Genomic DNA, 19,908 nt, shown 5'->3' with positions numbered 1-19,908 from the left:
AGACTTTAGAAAGGAATTTTGGAAATGTAAGAATTTTTTTTGCATACATCATCATTAAAGGGTTATCTATACATACATATTGAAATTATATTAATACATGGTGTATTCTGTTGTCAGGCTGCAGATAAATGTCTATCTATACTTCTTTCTGTCTGTCTGTCCATCCGTCTATACTTCTGTCTGTCTGTCTGTCTGTCTGTTTATCTATACTTCTGTCTATCTGTCTGTCTATCTATACTTCTGTCTGTCTGTCCATCTATATTTCTGTCTGTCTGTTTATCTATACTTCTGTCTATCTGTCTGTCCATCTATACTTCTGTCTGTCTATCTATATTTCTGTCTGTCTGTTTATCTATACTTCTGTCTGTCTGTCTGTCTATCTATACTTCTGTCTGCTTATCTATCTATACTTCTGTCTATCTGTCTGTCCATCTATATTTCTGTCTGTCTGTCTGTCCATCTATATTTCTGTATGTCTGTTTATCTATACTTCTGTCTATCTGTCTGTCTGTCTGTCTGTCTATCTATACTTCTGTCTGCTTATCTATCTATACTTCTGTCTATCTGTCTGTCCATCTATACTTCTGTCTGTCTGTCTGTCTGTCTGTCTATCTATCTATATTTCTGTCTGTCTGTCTATCTATACTTCTGTCTGCCTATCTATCTATATTTCTGTCTGTTTATTTATACTTCTGTCTGTCTGTCTATACTTCTGTTCTTTTCAAGGTTTGTTGGTCAACTCTTCCCCTCTCTTTGGCCGCACACATTAATTCAGTGAATATGAACGTGCTACCTAGATTTTTGTATTTTTTTTAAAACGAGTTGCTTTTTTCATACCCAAATGCTTTTTTTAAACATTGTATAATGAACAATAGAAATAAAGTTTTGAAGTAAATTTGAATCATATCTCATTTTTATATTTTGGATATGTTATGTTATCTAGGGAGGTCTAAGGAGTAAATTGCAAGTACTCAAATTGCAAGAAAAAATTTGGGATTAAATGGGTTAATACATATTTTGTATAGGGGTAAACCTACCTCATTCATGCTACGCAGAACAATATTGGATGTCCACCAGTAATCTGCCGATATCATAAGCCCGACGTAGAGGGACCTGACGTGACACAGATACACATTTCAACTTATATAGTTATGCCACGATTTAGTTGTCAAAAACAAAAGCAAGGTTTAAATATTATTACAATATAATATAACTGCTAATTTATTCCTGTGATGGCAAAGCTGAATTTTCAGTATCATTACTCCAGTCTTCAGTGTCACATGATCCTTTATAAATCATTTGAATATGCCGATTTGCTACTCAAGAAACATTTATTATAATCAACAATGTTGAAAACAGTTGTGCTGGTCAATTGTTTTGTGGAAACCGTGCTAAATGTTTTTTGGTGGATTTTCTGATGAATAGACAGTTTAAAAGAAAAGCATTTATTTGAAATAGAAATATTGTGTAACATTATAAATGTCTTCACTGTCATTTTTGATAATGTATTGCAATCTCACTGAATAAGTCTTAATTTCTTTAAAAAAAGATACTGACCTCAACCATTTGAATGGTACTGTATATCACAGAATTTAATGTTAGCAGATTTCTGAAATTAAATTAAATTTTACGCGAAACAATCAAAGACCTGCAGAAGCGCCCGAGTCCCTCTGCTAGTATCGTCATCTTCCTCCTCTCTCTGGGCTCTGAGACCACATATCGCACCCCGACCACCAGAGGCACACCCACCGAGACGCCAATCAACAGCTTCCTAAAGAGCCTGTGACTCTTTACAACTCTAAAGGGACAGAACACAATTAGAACAAAAATCTTGTTCATATACTGTAACATCCAGGGTGTTTTCACCCTTAAAGAAACCCATGCCGACTTTTTGGTACTTTAGCTCAGGGGTCCCCAAAGTTTAGCTCCAACCCCAATCAAACACACCTGAAACAGTTAATTAATGCATCTGGTTCAGGTGTGTTTGATTGGGGTTGGAGCTATACTCTGCAGGACAGTGGCCCTCCAGGACCGAGATTGGGGACTCCTGCTTTACCTTATTCACCAGAGTTGGATATCCCTAGCCATATCGGTCTAGAAAATATTAACTTTTCATTTTCTGTTGGTCTTACAAATCACAATATGTAAATAGAAAAATGTTGGCCTTATTTTGTCACTTATTTAGTAGTAGGCTAGATGGAGCTGTTTAAAGGGTTACTTCAGCGATTAGCATATGGCTTTGTATCAGTAGAAACCCTGGAGTATATTCAAATGATTGGGCTTTCCCCCCTCATATCCCCCTGAGACAAGAGATTTATGCATTTTATTTCTGGAAAAATTCCTCCTATGATGCAAATTGACGATTTTTGCATCATAGGAGGAATGTTTTCTCAAAGGCTAAAGACTACAGCCAGCAGAGGGAGCCATTTCCACATGTTTTGAACCCGCGCATGGGGGATGGAGATTACACTCAGAGCTCAGCTCGCAGCTACAGGCACTCATTTAAACGGAGCTATGGTGAGCAATGTAAGTCTTTTAACTTCTCAAATTAATTTCTATGAAAGTTAAGCTTGCAAAGGCATGAACTGAAACGCGCCAGACCGAACTCGCGTTGTGAATGTATGCAGCGAGTGTAGTCGCGATTACCTCAGCTCTTATCACAAGAGCTCATTTATCTCACTCCTGCAGTTAGTGCTCAGTGCTGTGAGACTCGCGCGGTGACTCACTCATTATTGTTGGTGGCTTTGGGAATGGCCTCACAGGGCAGCGAAGCATTCTGGGAATTGTAGTCTTTCATCCCCATGGGACAAAAATACATTTTCTGTCTTTTCTCAGTCTAGAAGGCACCAAATTCAAAAATAATTTCACATTTCTACTGCATTGATGACCCAGTTTAAATACAGATTCATCTTCCCAGCGCTGAAGAACCCCTTTAACACCAGTCTTTGTGCTAAGATAGGCCAACGGTGGGTGCGTCAAACAGTTATGGCATGTACAGAGATAAAAATTGTATGTATGGACTTACAGTGGGGCAAAAAATTATTTAGTCAGCCATCAATTGTGCAAGAGATAGGCCTGTAATTTTCATCATAGGTACACTTTAACTATGAGAGAAAGAATGAGGGAAAAAAAATCCAGAAAATCACATTTACAATACAGTCTGATATTTAAAGAATTTACAAATTATGGTGGAAAATAAGTATTTGGTCAATAACAAAAGTTAGACTCAATACTTTGTTATATACCGTTTGTTGGCAGTGACAGAGGTCAAATGTTTTCTGTAATTCACCACACAGTTTTTACTAGATGTGGGCATAGATCATTTGTTTTAAAATCTAGATTAATTTTGAAATCAATCTAGATTAAAATGGCTCATCTGAATCCTGCCAAAGGCTTTCAGAATGTGTGTGCTACCCAAATAATAGGGGTTTTCATGACGCACTGTAATCGTTTTAAAAGTCTAGTCCGAATGAAAATGCACCATATAAACAAATACATTTTATTTGCCCCATGCACTCTTTTTTCGTTATTTACAAATTAGACATTATGTGAAGTCCAAAATGCGTAATTTTGAAATCATTCCAGAGAGGCCTGTCTTTCAATGTTTTTTTTTAACCCTCCGGACTCTAGGCATCTTATTTCTAAATTTGTTTGTTTATTTGAAAGCTGTGTCACAGCCCCCACTGTAAGATTCAAAGAGGCTTGGGAGGAAGACTTGGGAGTTGAGCTCCCAGAGGTTATGTGGGACAAGTGTCTGGCTACGATACAGGCCTGTTCAATCAACAGCAGACACCAACTGATTCAGTTCAAAGTTATTCACCGCCTACATTACACTAAAGCCAAACTGCATAAGATCTTCCCTGCTGTTTCATTAATGTGTGGCAAGTGTAAGGCGTCAATGGATACAGCTTCTCACGCCTTTTGGTTTTGCCCTTTACTGTCTGTTTTTTGGTCAAGCATTTTTGACTGGTTTTCCAAGGCTTACAATAAGCCTCTTTCACCAGATATTGAGCTTGCCATTTTTGACCTTTCACGGCACACCTCTTGCCTCTCAGGAGCATTACAGCATGCTTTAATGTTGGGTATGGTTGTGGCTAAGAGACTTGTGCTCAAGAACTGGAAATCACCCTCACCCCCTTCTTTCCAGATGTGGATTACTAACATGATCTCTATTATACAAATGGAAAGACTCCGGCTTTTGAGGATTGATTCCAGTGAAAAGTTCTCTGCTGTCTGGGGTCCATTTATTGGACATTTGGACAAGTTGGCTGTCCAGCCAGCCCCCAGTGACTCCTCTGAGGCGGAGGCTTAAGTTTATGCACCCCATCTGGGCCCCTTGACTCTTGTATGTTCGACTAAATATTTTCATTTACTTGATTTTATTATTTTTGTTTTGTTTTGTTTTTGTTCTGGCGTGATAGTAGCCTGGCTCTGCCTTCCTGCGTACTTCCGCTCAATTTTCATTTTCCTTCAGTACTACGTCTGGGACTGCTGTGTAGTCTTAGGTTTTCTCCGAACAAATTTTTACCGGTCCAATCAGCGAACAGAGAGAGTGGCTGAGAACGATGACGTTGATGTCGTGCGCTAGTTTGAGATGTAGTTCAGTAATGGCGGTGGAGAAAGATGCAAACTAAACCATTCATTCAGTTGTGGCACCGCTGCCAAATATCCAGAAGTTAAAGCCGGAGCAATAACAGTCTTTGCTGGGGTTTGTTGGTGGCCATGATGTTGTGTCCCTCCAACAGGGTAAATTCGGGAAAAGTTTGATTTTCCAGATCGCTTCGTTAGTCATGAAGGAGTTGGCTGAAGCTATTCGGACGGTAACTGTTTCTCGTGGGGTCGGAAGGTATTGCCATCATTTAAGTTACAGGGGCTGGTCAGTTATTTTATTGCCGTCCGTCCCTCACCACCCGCGTAAAAATCCCCGGCCGAGTTACCTACTGCTTTTGACAAACGCAAGGTCGTGTAAATGTAACAGCTGTCCGAATCCACATCTTTGAGTTTTCAACAATATATCACTTCAAAATTCACTGTTTGTAATCATTTTTGACCACTGCAGAACACCATACGGTTGCTTTGCTGTTATTAGGATGCATTTCTAAACTTGTATTTCCTTAAAATGCTGGCAAGTATTTAGAAGAGCAATATATTTCATCACCGCTCAAACAAATTAAAATAAAAGCACTTAAACATTTGAATTGGTCCGTTATTTATAGTAGCATTTATTATCATACCAAGCATATGACATTTTATTTACAGCATACAATGATGTTACAGACCACGTGGGCGCCGCGTTCCCAATCACAAAACTCTCGTCTCCACCGTGGCGTGAATAAATCACAATCTGAATGCACGAGTTTTAGGTTTTATCCTATAGTTTTATTACTGAGGTGGCATGCACATGTGCACTTTTATTTTGTCGGATTTCCATGAGTGTAACAGGCGAAGGGCGCATGACATACGTCACGACCAAACGTTAGCGATTGGTTATGGCAGATCCAGAGTGGCTCAGGGCAGATCCAATAGTTTTAAACCTCAACAGGGTGCCCGCCTTCGCGGAAATAAACCCTTGTCAATGGAGAGTGGCCAGACTCTATGTACAAATGAAATATACGAGAGTCTGGTAAAACCAGGCTAGCGTGAGAGCGCAATGAGGCTGAACTTATTGGCATAGCAACGAGATACTTCCTGCCTGTGTGTCCTGTGAAGGACGTCTCGTTTAATTCTGATTGAGGACACTTCGTATACTGCATCCTACACAGGATGTGTCCTCCGGAGGACGCAGCCTTTGAAATTTAACGAAATGAGACACAGCTAGTGTTTTAGCTTCCTGTGCGTTGTCACCTTTTATAATGCTGAGGTGAAATGCTGTTGTAGTACTACTAAAAATCTGCGGAACCATTTGATGTGACAACACACACACAGCCGAGCACACAACCGCTAAAAATAGATAACATACACGTGAATGCTTGCCTTGCATTAGGATCAAACTTGAGCAGTCACTTAAGCAAGTACGTTAGCCATTATAGACATATTCACATTATAGTCCATATACAGCACAGGATCAATAATTCAAACCCTAATAGCTTATATTATAAACAGATTTCCTCAAATAATAGTTAGTCCACAGTCAACTTAAGTCAGCACATTAAGGTATTGTTGTCCGTTACCACGGCAACTACTCGTGTCCGGGAATTAACCAGACTGTAAAAAAAATAATGAACGTGTTTCTCACGTATGAAAAGTGAATGCACACATGACGAGTGGCAAAAATCACAAGAAAAGCTTGTCGTGTACTGAAAATTGCTGAAAATGTACTGAAAAAAATCATCCAATATCCTTTTTATGTTTTAGAATAAATATATCAAAACATCCATAAAATACTTCTCAGAATTTTTTTTTTTTAGAATAAAGTTGCATCAAAATTGTATTAAACAATTGTATGGATTTTAAATATAGAGATACGTTCTGTTTTAATGTACTCAGGTGTACCTAAAATTAAAAGTATAATATACAGGTTTGTGGCTCTTCATTTCTTTTTAATTACCCATTTATGTCCCCTGTTCTTTTTTATAAATACCTGTAGTATTTGTATTAAATCTATATTCATTTGAGTTGAATCGAGAATCCAAAAACGAGTCGAAAATCTAATCAAAAATCGAAAATTGAATCGATTTGAGGGCTTGTGAATCGTAATCGTATCGAATTGGAACATCTGAATCGATATCCAGCCCTAATTAACAGCGTTATTTTTTTTATCGCGCGATAAGAGTCTCACGTTAACGCAGCATGTTAATGCTGATAACAGCCCACAACTAGTTTTTACACACTGTTGCTGGTAGTTTAGCCCAATCCTCCATGCAGATCTCTTCTGGAGCAGTGATGTTTTGGGGCTGTCACTGGTGTTGAAGAAAATTTAAAGGAGTAGGCAACTTCAGCTCTGGGAAAAAAATCTGTATTTAAACTGGGTCATTAATGTAGTAGAAATGTGAGATTATTTTTTAATTTAGTGCTTTCTACTTATTTTCCACCATAATTTGCAAATAAATTCTTTTAAAAAAATGTGTGATTTTCTGGATTTTCTTCTCATTCTGTCTCTCACAGTTATAGTGTACCTTTGATAAAAATTACAGGCCTCTCTCATCTTTTTAAGTGGTGAATTCACAATTGGTGAATAACTATTACTTTTTTGCCCCACTGTATCCAACTCTGGTGGATATGGTGAATAAGCAAAAGTCCCCCAAAGTCAGCATGTTCCTTTAAAATTAAGTCAGACCCCAATGAAACCCACCTGTATGAGGAGAAGAACTTCTGATTGAGTGCTTGTGGACCTATGAGCCGAGGACACCTCTGTAACAGAGACATATGGCGCCGACACAGCCTTAACTAAAGCAGAAGACAATAAAAATTAAACAGCAATCAAACTGTTTGTTCACTCAGGTAATAAGAGACCATCAAACATAATAAATCAGGCAAAATTTGCATTTAGTATGTCTATGGACACATATTATTAGATGTTGAATGTTCAAGCGAATTGAGGACATAACGATAGAAAGAAAGGTCTGATTTTTGTGAAGTCTGAAGTGAGGTAACCTTTGTTTCTATGGTGCTTATAAAATAACATGTTTCAAAGCAGCTTCACAGTAATATACAGGAAAACAACAATTAACAATACTAACTTAATCAAATCTAATATGAGGCTGTTTTTTCCTGTGTAATCAGCTCTATTACAGAAGACAACAGTGTCTTTTTCAGCTCAGTGTTGGTTCAGTTTAGTTCGTACACTACAACAAGGCCGTGTGGGAAATGTGAAAGAAGGGGGAATGTTTATAAAAGCAGGGAACAAAATGTCTTTACTCAGGCGGGTTGATTTGTGGACAGGTCAGGGATGTGGTCCAGTTTAAAGGTCTCTATAGAGTATGATAAACAGCACATTAGCAGCCCTTCGTTTAAGATTTTTAAAAATCTGTCCCACACAACTGCACAAGTCGGCAATATCTCTGTGACTCAAACTGAGAGCTTCTGTCCACACTTTAAATCACTATCCTTCCAAAAAAAATTTATGTAACAACAAATCCAGCCAAAATATTATAGTAACCCTAACAAAAGTACCATGACAGTGACATGGTATCAGATGGAGGCTAAGTACATGAATTAATTGAAACCACATTTTCAGGATTGATAGACTAATTGCAATATTTATGTACCCTGGTAACGTCACTACTAAACACCATGGTACTACCGTGTTGTATGTCCAAAATATGAAGGATTATTATGGCACATGTAAAAGAAAAATAAATAAATAAATGAAACCGTTATTTTTTGAATGTGTAGCTGTAGTTCTCAACCTATTTTACCATTGTCTGCAACAACATCCTATGACTTTTATAGTTGTTTGTGATTTACTGCATAAGAATTAAGGATAAGGATCTTTAAAGCTACACAGTGTAACTTTTTTAGTTTATTCTTAGAATAATAATTATTCTTAAAAACACTTAGTTCTTTCAAGAATATATGTGCTCATTTATGTATATTTAATTCTTTCAAGTAATAAAGTATTTTCTTAAGTTTATAATATGCCATTGAAAATACATTACGGGACATACCCGTAAATTCAAGCTTCGCTTTTCGCGTTTTACCACTCGATGGCAGTCATGAACGTGGTCGAACTGGAAGCCATGTCAATCTTGGAGTTAAAACGAAATCGGAATTGAGAGGAACCGAAACTAATATTCACTGGATTGTCATACCTTTACACCACTAGATGGGGGAAAATATTACACAGCTTTAAAAATATTTGTAATGACAATGAATTTTCTACCCAATAAAATATTTTAATTAGACTAAAAATCTACATTCACTATGAAAAACAAGTCAATAGACATTTTATTAATTTAAATGACTTTTTCCAGATCTTCCCTTCTCTCTAAAAACAAGTTATTGTTCTAATGCGTTCACTGGCGCAAGGGCGGGACAACCTGTCACTCACATGAGAACACAGCAATACAAACCACAATGATCCAATCAATTCCCATCCAATGGAGTAAACGTACTCGGTTACTTTCGTAACCTCGGTTCCCTGAGAGAGAGGAACGAGTATTACGTATGGGAAAAACTCCTTTTCTCGAGAATGTGAAGCAAAACTTTTAATAAAGGTATCTATGTAAAGCGCAGTGAGCTGCACGGCCATAGCCCAGCGCGAGGAGCGCTCTGATTGGCCGGGCTGCGGCAACTGCAGGAACCTATGGTGAGGCGGCTGAGAGGAACGAACCAATGGGGGGCGTTCCAGAAGCCCGCCGAAAAAGGTGCTTATATTTGCATACAGGAGGCTATATAAGACCCTAATTCGCCATAGGTGTCAGGTTTTAAGATCGACTGAAGCGATACCTGAGAAGCATAAACACGGCACGGAACGTAATACTCGTTCCTCTCTCTCAGGGAACCGAGGTTACGAAAGTAACCGAGTACGTTCCCTTTCGAGAGAGGTTCCTCGTATTACGTATGGGAACACAATGTAAAGCGCCGTGTGTGCTGACTGACCCAGTATACCCAAAGCACATGTTATAAACCCCCGAGACACCGACAGAGGCGGCTTATAAGGGGAATGAAGAACCGGAAGAGTCGGTTCGTTTGAACAGCTGATCGGACATAGTCGGATCTTATGATGAATGAATAGTGCTTAAGGACTAATGTGTACAGGCCAAAATGTAAGGCAATCTGTTTGCCAGGGTCAAGATAGAGCCTAGATGGAGAGAAGCCCTGCTTGTAGAGCTGGAACCTCCAACTTGTAGAATCTGATACAAGTGGACGGAGAGGCCCAGCCTGCCGCCGCACAGATATCTTCCAAAGAAATGTCACACGACCAAGCCCAAGATGAGGCCATGCCTCTAGAGGAGTGGGCTTAAATGCCTGTAGGACAGGTTAGGTCCTGGACCTATATGCTAGTGGGACTGCATCCACTATCCAGTGTGAGAGACTGTTTCATGACAGCACAAACTTTAGTGCGGCCACCGAAGCAATGAAGAGCTGATCCGACTGCCTGAAGGGGGCGGAGCGCTCTAAATACAATCTCAATGCTCTGACTGGGCAGAATAGGTTTGCGTCTTATTCTCTCTGAGACGCGGGTTAAGCAGTGCAAAGACCTGCATACTGAAGGGGTTGATAGCACTTTCAGCATAAAACCATGCCTCGGTTTGAGCACAACCTTGAAGTTGCTGGACCCAAACTCAAGACAGAAAGGGCTCACGGAGAGTGCAGGTAAGCCACCCACTCGGTTAACCGAGGCCACAGCCAGCAGAAAAACGGTTTTGAGTGATATGTGCTTCAAGCTCGTGTTCTGAAGTGGTTAGGAGGGGGAACCCTTCACGGCCTCCAAAACCATGGCGAGGTCCCAAATAGGGACCGAGGTAGGGGCAAGGCGGGCTGAATCTCCTGGCCCCTTTAAGAAAACACACAATAAGATCACTTTTCCCTAGTGAATGTGCTGCGATCGGAGCGTGGCTAGCTGCTATGGCGGAGACACACACCCCGAGTGTGGAGGGGGGACGGCCCGCATCCATTAGCTCTTGGAGAAAGCGAGCGGTTCCGCCAGTTCGCATGAGTGTGCGTCGATGTTTCGCGTGGCACATTGGTTAGAAAACCACTGACCACTTCAAAGCAGAGCTGCCAGATAGCAGGGGCTCTAGCTTCCGAAATAGTGTTCATAACTTGTCAGAGAGGTTCCCGGATACCGTTGATGGGCCATACGTGGAGGGCCCACAGCTCGGGATTGGGATGCCAGACCTTCCCTTTCATTGGCAGAATAGGCATGGGGCTGTGTCTGACAGCTGAAACAGTATGGAGAACCATGTGCGGTTCTTCCAAAGTGGGGCTTTTAAAAAGCACAGGCTGCAGCTGGATCGCGATCGGAGGGAACATATAGAGGGAGTCTGGGCCAACATGGGCCAGGGCATCCCTGCGTTTGCAGAAAAAATATTGGGCAGCGTGTGCTGTGCGAGCTGAATTGTTTGCGGGTAAAGGGACCATCCCCCTGGGGACATGGGTCCTCTGGATAACATGTCCGGACCCTGATTCAGAATACCTGGCACGTAAGCCGCCCTTAGGGAGCTCAGATTGTGCTCTGCCCATAAAATGAGATGCTTAGCCATGCAGTGAACAGAGTCTGATCTCGGCTGCCCTAGCGATTTTATGTACATTATCAAGACGTGGTGGTTCTTATGCCGTAAGTCTTGAGTCTATGACAATGACTGTACTGATAAGCCTGCCCCTCGAAGGCGAATCTCAAGAATGGCCTGTAGTGGGGGTGGGGGGTTATCGTAACGTGAAGTATGCGTTTTTCAGATCTATTGAGAAAACCCAATCCCCGGGGCGAATGTGCGCGAGGATTTGTTTCACCGTCAGCACCTTGAAACGAGCGTGTCATAAGTGCTTTGTTCAGATGCCTGGAAAATGGGCCTGAGACCGCCACCCATTTTCGGCATGAGGAATTAGCGACAGTAAAAACCTGACTCGCTAGCGTCGGGTGTACTGTTTTCGCCGCTCTCTCCTTTAACAGTCTCAATGCCTCAGCGAGAAGCACGTGACTGACACTGCTTCTTACAGAGGGCTCGACCACGGCTTGAATCGCGGGGTCTGCGAGCAAAACTGTAGCGAGAACCTCGTTTTATATGTTCAACACCCAATATTATATACCAGGAATGGCCTGCCAGCCCTGGGCTCGTAAAGCCAGGGGTTGAATTAGATTCGGGGGCTGGCCGCTTAGTAATAGGGGCCTGTTAGCCGGGTTGCTTGTGCTGTAACACTGCTTGTAACACTGTGGGGATAGTGTTAGTTTTGGCGGTGCAGGCTTTGCAGTGGGCGCACGCCTCACATTTATATTGTGTGTGCGAGAGTGAACTTTGTGAAAAGTGCTTGGGTGCAGGAGTGCAGACTGTAAAGTGGGCACATTTCCTACATAGAAAGCTCTTTTGTGTGTAGTGTAAACAATGTGCAGTGGCGCACAACCTACGTAGAATACCCACGGTGCAAACCAGTGAGCAAATCCACAGGGGTAAACGCACACAGCATTAGTGTGCAGACGAGCGTGTTTAACACAGGCTAGTTGACTGCAATATTTCATCTCCAGTCACTTAACTTAAGGGAACTGGGAGAATGTAAGGAAGTGCGGGTGGTATGTGAGCCATTCCACAATGCCGTTATGCTCTAGTCTAGACTGAAAGCGCGCATGCAGACAAGCGTGTTTGACCACAGGCTAGTTAACTGCAATAAGGCTAGTTGACTTTATATGGTGTAATCCGGCCGCGGCGGGATTTATTTGTGATTTTGTGAGGCTGAATTAACAGTGCTTATGTAGGGGTGCACACTGTGTAGTGGACACTTTGTCTACAGTGTAAAAACCTTTCCTGCCGCCTGAATAAAGGGGACTGGAAGTGATAGAGTGAAAAAAGGGCTTAGCTTGGCAGCCATTTTCCGACGCCCTTATGCTCTGACAGTGAGCGCGTGCTATGACGTAAGCCGCGCTCTAGTCAGCAACGCGCTGTGGAAGGGGCGCGCGCTATCATGACAAGGCAGCCATTACAACTTCCTTGGCAGTAAGCGCGCGCTGCAGCGACATTGTTCTTGACATACCCAACAGCCCGAGCTCGCTCGTCTAACTTACTCTAGTATTCTCTGTCCGCAGCGCTTCAGCACGGCGGCGGTAGAATGAGCACGGCGAGAGCTTCGGCTCGAGTTTGTTTATTCACTCTAGTATTCTCTGTCCGCGGCGATAGAGCGACAGGACGAGAGAATTGGAAGCGTGAGGTAAAACTCTGTCCGCGGCGCTTCCAGCACGGCGAGAGCTTCGGCTCGAGTTTGTTTATTCACTCTAGTATTCTCTGTCCGCGGCGATAGAGCGACAGGACGAGAGAATTGGAAGCGTGAGGTAAAACTCTGTCCGCGGCGCTTCTAGCACGGCGAGAGCTTCGGCTCGAGTTTGTTTATTCACTCTAGTATTCTCCGTCCGCGGCGATAGAGCGACAGGACGAGAGAATTGGAAACGTGAGGTAAAACTCTGTCCGCGGCGCTTCTAGCACGGCGAGAGCTTCGGCTCGAGTTTGTTTATTCACTCTAGTATTCTCTGTCCGCGGCGATAGAGCGACAGGACGAGAGAATTGGAAGCGTGAGGTAAAACTCTGTCCGCGGCGCTTCTAGCACGGCGAGAGCTTCGGCTCGAGTTTGTTTATTCACTCTAGTATTCTCTGTCCGCGGCGATAGAGCGACAGGACGAGAGAATTAGAAGCGTGAGGTAAAACTCTGTCCGCGGCGCTTCTAGCACGGCGAGAGCTTCGGCTCGAGTTTGTTTATTCACTCTAGTATTCTCCGTCCGCGGCGATAGAGCGACAGGACGAGAGAATTGGAAGCGTGAGGTAAAACTCTGTCCGCGGCGCTTCTAGCACGGCGAGAGCTTCGGCTCGAGTTTGTTTATTCACTCTAGTATTCTCTGTCCGCGGCGATAGAGCGACAGGACGAGAGAATTGGAAGCGTGAGGTAAAACTCTGTCCGCGGCGCTTCTAGCACGGCGAGAGCTTCGGCTCGAGTTTGTTTATTCACTCTAGTATTCTCTGTCCGCGGCGATATCGCGACTGAACCAGAGAAGAGGAAGACTGAGGAAAAACTCCGTCTGTCCGCGGCGCCTCCTCAGCGCGACGGTATAGTGACGAGAGCTTCGGCTCGAGTTCGCCTATTCACTCTAGTATTCTCTGTCCGCGGCTGTAGCGCGACGGAATGAGAGAAGAGTGGGAACAACTCTGTGGCAGCGGCGGAAGAAGAGCCGCGGCGGCGGCAGAGTGAAGAGAGCTTCGGCTTGAGTGTGCTCATGTCCTCTAACATTCTCTCTTTCCGCGGCGCTATTCAGCGCGACGGGACGAGAGCAGAGGGAGAGTGAGAAGAGCTCCGTCTTTCCGCGGCGCTTAACGACGCGGCGGAACGAGAGAGTCCTCGAGTAGAACAAGCCTGTAAGCTCTAGAAGTGGCGTTGCAGCGGCAACACATACACAAACACATATAACACTCAACATAGACACAGTTTAAAGGATATATAACGCCGGATGGCGTAGCTGGAACGGCAGAGAAGGCGGAGAGGGAGTCCGTCGTCCTCAGCTGCAGGTTTCGCTGGTGCCTTTTCAACGGCGGTGCTTCTTCCGGAGACCAGCGAAGGTATCGCTGAAGGAGATAAAATCTGACACCTATGGCGAATTAGGGTCTTATATAGCCTCCTGTATGCAAATATAAGCACCTTTTTCGGCGGGCTTCTGGAACGCCCCCCATTGGTTCGTTCCTCTCAGCCGCCTCACCATAGGTTCCTGCAGTTGCCGCAGCCCGGCCAATCAGAGCGCTCCTCGCGCTGGGCTATGGCCGTGCAGCTCACTGCGCTTTACATAGATACCTTTATTAAAAGTTTTGCTTCACATTCTCGAGAAAAGGAGTTTTTCCCATACGTAATACGAGGAACCTCTCTCGAAAGGGAACCAAGTCTTGTCCTAAGTTCTTCTCATTCAATAAGCCATTTCATTCTGATATACATCACAACAAAGAAGACTTTGGTTACATGCCTACTTTAAAGGTAATCAATTAATCGTTAACCTTAATACTGAAATATGCCTGTACAGCAGTGGCTTATAGCCGACAGCATGAGGATGTGCAATGCTGCTCAAATTGCCATGTTCTTCACCAAATGAATGAGAAGGATTTTTTTATCTAAACAAAGGGCTATGATAGTGTAAAATTAGTCGATGTGATTTATAATTTAATTAAATGACTTGTTTAATTTACCAAACAACCTGTAGGCATAATACAGGTCAGATATTGAATCGTTGACATCCCTGTAATGAACCGTTATGTTTTTATTACGGTAGAATGAGCCATTTCTATCTACATGCAAACTTTGTGCCGCCATGTTTCTACAGTAGCTCTAAACAGAAAACCTGCTCTACAGAGCGCTAGCTACTCTCTGCTGTCTCAGACGCTGACATATTTGTCCTGTGTCAGCCACTGTAGCTTCTCTATAATCTTTGAAAGGGAGGGGCGAATGGGGGGCGGTTACAATTCACAACCTCACCGCTAGATGCATCTAAAATTTACACACTGCACCTTAAATCATTTAGTCATCTTGAGACCCCCTATGAGCCCGTCCCTGGTTGAAAAGCACTGTAATATAGCTATTGTTAACATTGTAAAACTTGCTATTAGTCCCCACTGTCATCAAAAAATTAATTCAACACAATGAAGCTCCTGAACGGTCTTTTTTTGTTTGCACTGTAAGGAGTGTTACAATACTAAACATTAACAGTTAGTAACTATGCTATTTAAACTATGGCTACCATTGTTATGTTTTGCAAGGGTGTTGTCAAGTGTCAGAATGCAGGACAAACAGCCTTTCATGTATTTTTCTAATCTCAGACTTGGATACAACAATCACAGTCTTTAGTTTGGGATTTAAGGCTTTTACGGTGATAAAGTACAAGACATGCTTTGACATTTCCTCTGGCCTTGACTGCTCTGATTCATGATCAGACCTGCACTTCCAGACTGTATGACATGGAATATATTTTCCATTTAAATGTCTCTAATGAATAGTGAATTCGAAATACAGTGACCTTTCATAGAGCATCTGCATCATGATTAGGATATTAGAGCACGAGCAACTTCCTGATCGATTGACCAAAAGCTGAATTGAGCGGTTAAAACGACCGATACTGCACTTACCGATCTGAATGACTCTGCCGCCATGTGTCCGGTCCGGTGGAGCTGATGATGATAGCATGAGTGGCTTGCCTCGGTCTACTTCGCTCGTGTGGACAATTCCTCGCGCTTCAAGATCACGCACGCGTGTAGTTTGATTGGATAGTTGTGAAAGATCCTGCTGTGACATCATCAGTCACATGACAGTGGTCTGACGCGACCTTCCGACCTTGTGCTCCCCTTCATAAATATTATTGTTTTTGAAAAAATAAAACTTAAATAAATTTCATAAACAACGAAATCATGAAAATGTTAACACACAGAAGAAAAAAAATGTGTACGTGAAAATGGGCGTAAATTGTATCAAACAGTTAACAGTATCTCAAGAGCAATTTTTGATGGGGACAGAAAATAATATAGCCAAATTTGTAACTTTACTTATGTGTGGCATTTTTCGAAATAAAAAATAAATTATATATATATATATATATATATATATATATATATATATATATATATATATATATATATATATATATATATATATCTTATGTCCGTTTCTCTGTCATTTTATCTGACCAGCAACAACACAACGCAATTACTTAGTTGTTAAAATATGAGCAAATATTTTTTAATAAACCAGCATCATCTGTATTACAGAGAAATAAAATCACTTCACCCGATGTTTTGTGAATAAAATAACCTTGACAAACTTACTGGAGTAACACAAATCCTGAAGAACTTTGTTCTTTCTTTCCCATCGGACTTGTAGGTGAGCTCCTACGAGGTGCGTGGTGGACCAAACCACTGAGAGGCAAGAGAGGGGGGGAGAGATACAAGTTAATCTCAACTTTTTATCTGATATAAAAAGTTGCAATTACTCCTTTTTATTTAGCGGCGGAAACGGGTTATATATATATATATATATATATATATATATATATATATATATATATATATATATATATATATATATATATATATATATATATATATATATATATATATACACACACACACACACACATTAATTGCAGAGATTAATCTACAGCAGTTTCTTTACTTTGAAGTAATTCCCTCCAAAATATTGCTATTTAGAGTAAGAACCAAACTGTGCAAAATGGCCACATTTATACTGATTAAAAGTACACCTTAACCACAGCAAACCGCTTTGGATAAAAAGGTTTGCTAAATGCATACATGAAAAGATACAACAGTAGCATTCCTCTTCAAATATATGTCGAATAAATTATTTTGTAATGATGTAAATCCAGCTTTGAAATTCAACCCAAGTAAAAACAGAAGTGAAAATATACCCGAAAATGTTTGGACGTTGCAATGACGCGCTGCTTAATCCCTTGACAGATGGTATGATCATGATATTTCATCAGATTACATCACAAAGCAGGGGGGTTGCCTGTATCAAAAGGGGAGGGGATACATAAATACAGTTTGGTACAAATGCTCAAGTCATATTTTCTCTGAACCACCAGTTTGATATGACTATCTATAAACATTTAATGCAAGGTTTTAAAAAATATATAGTTTATATTTTTAGGCGATATTATTATACGTACATACTTTGTATTATTATATTTATTATAGAATACAAATTATACTCTAATATTAACGTAGTTTTAAATGAAGTGATATTAAAGTCTCCCGGAAGTGGAAGAAGTCTCGCTCGTGCTGCAGCCTTGTGTTTCCTGTTTACGGGCGGGAAGAGTGAACCTGCGCTTCAGTCTGTCCTGTATAACAACTCATATTCATCGCTTTATTTTCCTGCACATCTCTGGGTTATTTGAGAGATTTTTACTCGTTTTATTAATTCTCATTAAGCGCTTGGTGCGGTCCTCCGCGTGTGTCTGGCTGAAGTGCACAGCTCTGATGGAGGAGTCTGTAGACTCCAGCGGTGCGGCAGCAGAGGGCCCCACGGTGCAGGTGACGGAGATACGGTGCCCTGCAGGAGCGCGTCCCATGCGGCTGCTCGAGTGGAAGGTGAAACCCGGAGAAATGGTGAACGTTGACTCTGTCATAGCGGTGTGTGCGCCTATAACGTTACCCACCGAAAGCGAGTCGAGAGCCCCGGAGAGGAAGCTGAAGTCGGACCGCGCTGGAGTTGTGCGGGAACTGTGTTGTCAACGCGGGCAAGTAATCGTGCCCGGGTAAGTCACGCTCTTATGGCTCTATTGGCCATCACACAGCACGATTTAACAATTGATATCTCACTTTACGTTTTTTATTTGCTGCCTTTGCTCGTTAGCTGAGCGTGCTCGCGCTAAGCTAAATGGCACGCGCACTGGCGCTCACGCTGGGCTCGTGACAGCAGCAGCGAAACTTCCACGCTTCTAGTATAAACAAGTTGAATGACATGTCATTAAACAAGTTGTTGGAAGCGACTGTTTAATATCACCCACGAAAGTTCGTATTACCTGACAGCGCACTGAACTGTGTTCTTGAGCGATAAGCTCTGATAGATAAGCTCTGAAACAGCAAAACAAGAGTTGGGGGAGCGGCCCGCCCTTTTTAGCCAATCAGAAACGCTCTCTGCCTGTCAATCATCTTGTGCGTTCTCCTTTGCTGCAGAAAGATTGGCTGACACAAATTTAAAGGGCGTAGTTATGGAGTGGGTGTGTTGTTGAACGCATGGATGCGGAATAATTCAGCCAAGTCTAGTAGTGGAAAAGTGTAAAATCGTCTTTCCACATGATGATACTCTAATTTTACATGCTCACCAGCAGGTTTGTTGCAGAAATTAAGCTGTGTGAGTAAAGACTTCCTCATATTGAAATATTAGTTATATTAGTTAATGTCTATTAGATTCAAATGGTGTCTTGCGAATTTTGTTTTAAGTATTGCTGCTGGAGTGAAATTCATATCATGGAGTAAAATACATGCCTAAACAAACACAAAACTTAATACAATTCCAACAAATCCAGATAGCAGTGAAACATAACTACTATTTAAATAAATACCTAAATAGAAAAAACATCCAAAACAGAACAAAAAAATACACATCTAAATGATTAAAGGGATTAAAGGGATAGGTCGTACAAAAATGAAAATTCTGTAATTTTCATAATAAAGACCGTTGATGGACTCATTGTCTTTTCCATATTGTTTTTTCCCTATTGATGAATGTCAATAGGATGGTAGTCCACACATTCTTCAAAATCGTCTTATATATTCAGCAGAAGAAAGAAATTCATACAAGTTTGGAACAACTTGAGGCTGAGTAAAAATAACACAATTTTTAGTTTATGGGTGAATCAAGTTTTTTTATGCTTAAGTATTAAAAACAGGAAAATTATCACCAGTTCTTTATGGAAATGCGAGAGAATTGGGGATGTAAAACATAATGTTATCTAAAACCACAATATTATAAACCAAAAATTCAACATACACAGTTTAAAAAGATTTCATGAGAATCTTTCTTTTCCAGTACTGCCTTTAATATATGGAGGACCAAACCTGCAGAAATTCCTAATTCTTAAGAATAGGCCTTCTTAGGCCTAATTCTTTTGCACTTTAATCTGTTTGAAAATTGCACTTTTACAGCTCTGGAAAAAATGAAGAGACCACTTAACATTGATTTCTCAATGATTTCTCAATGTTAAGTGGTCTTTTAATTTTTTTTTCCAGAGCTTTATATATTTTTGGTGCATTATTGTATTTAAACATTCAGTTATTTTTGTTATTACAAAAATAGTTCTTAAAGCTGTTATGCTATGGCAACACTTTTTTTTTGCAACTTATTTCAATATCGTGATAATATCGTATACTTATTATTTATTTATTTTATTTATTTATTTATTTAAGAAAGGGGGAACAATGCATATTAAGGAACATTAAAACAAATGTAAATATGCCAGATTATAGCCTTAGGCTAATTTCCATCTCCAGACCCCCTGGCAGGTAGATGTTATTCATAAAAGAAAAAAGAAAGAAGAAACTATATATAACTCAATCAGACAAAGACAGACACAATAATACAACAAGCAATATCAGAATACACAACAAAACAGCGACAAGTTAATTAGAAAAAAAGAAAGAAAAAGAAAGAAGTAATATTACTCATAATTTACAATTCATCTATATTACACCAAGTCTAAAAAAGAAGTTGAATGAATTACGGATATTGCACAGGCCCATCTTACAAACTTAACCTCAAATATGGTCGCATATTTGG

At 41.1% G+C, this 19,908-nt stretch overlaps 2 protein-coding genes across 5 annotated transcripts in view; one reads left to right on the top strand and one right to left on the bottom strand.

Annotated features, from left to right (window-relative positions):
* Nucleotides 1-17,136, bottom strand: part of adck5 (aarF domain containing kinase 5) — a 30,507-nt gene extending 13,371 nt beyond the window's left edge. Inside the window, exons 1-6 of one of the 4 annotated variants that reach the window (XM_067425772.1) lie at nucleotides 17,036-17,136; nucleotides 16,437-16,526; nucleotides 15,744-15,959; nucleotides 7,292-7,386; nucleotides 1,649-1,798; nucleotides 1,038-1,113 (exon numbers count right to left, since the gene is read on the bottom strand). In XM_067425772.1, coding sequence (XP_067281873.1) covers nucleotides 1,038-1,113; nucleotides 1,649-1,798; nucleotides 7,292-7,386; nucleotides 15,744-15,767 — 345 coding nt within the window. In that variant the 5' untranslated portion in view covers nucleotides 15,768-15,959; nucleotides 16,437-16,526; nucleotides 17,036-17,136. Of the gene's footprint in view, nucleotides 1-1,037; nucleotides 1,114-1,648; nucleotides 1,799-7,291; nucleotides 7,387-15,743; nucleotides 15,960-16,436; nucleotides 16,527-17,035 lie in introns of those variants that run through there. The other 3 variants (XM_067425773.1, XM_067425775.1, XM_067425774.1) reach the window with 3 other exon arrangements.
* Nucleotides 17,055-19,908, top strand: part of ctdp1 (CTD (carboxy-terminal domain, RNA polymerase II, polypeptide A) phosphatase, subunit 1) — a 140,447-nt gene continuing 137,593 nt past the window's right edge. Inside the window, exon 1 of the mRNA XM_067425771.1 lies at nucleotides 17,055-17,884. Coding sequence (XP_067281872.1) covers nucleotides 17,607-17,884 — 278 coding nt within the window. The 5' untranslated portion in view covers nucleotides 17,055-17,606. The remainder of the gene's footprint in view (nucleotides 17,885-19,908) is intronic.

Source organism: Pseudorasbora parva, chromosome 19, assembly GCF_024679245.1.
Source record: "Pseudorasbora parva isolate DD20220531a chromosome 19, ASM2467924v1, whole genome shotgun sequence".
In the NCBI taxonomy this organism is placed as follows: Eukaryota; Metazoa; Chordata; class Actinopteri; order Cypriniformes; family Gobionidae; genus Pseudorasbora; species Pseudorasbora parva.
Note: the sequence above shows the minus strand (reverse complement) of the source record. Positions and strands in the feature narration are given on the sequence as shown.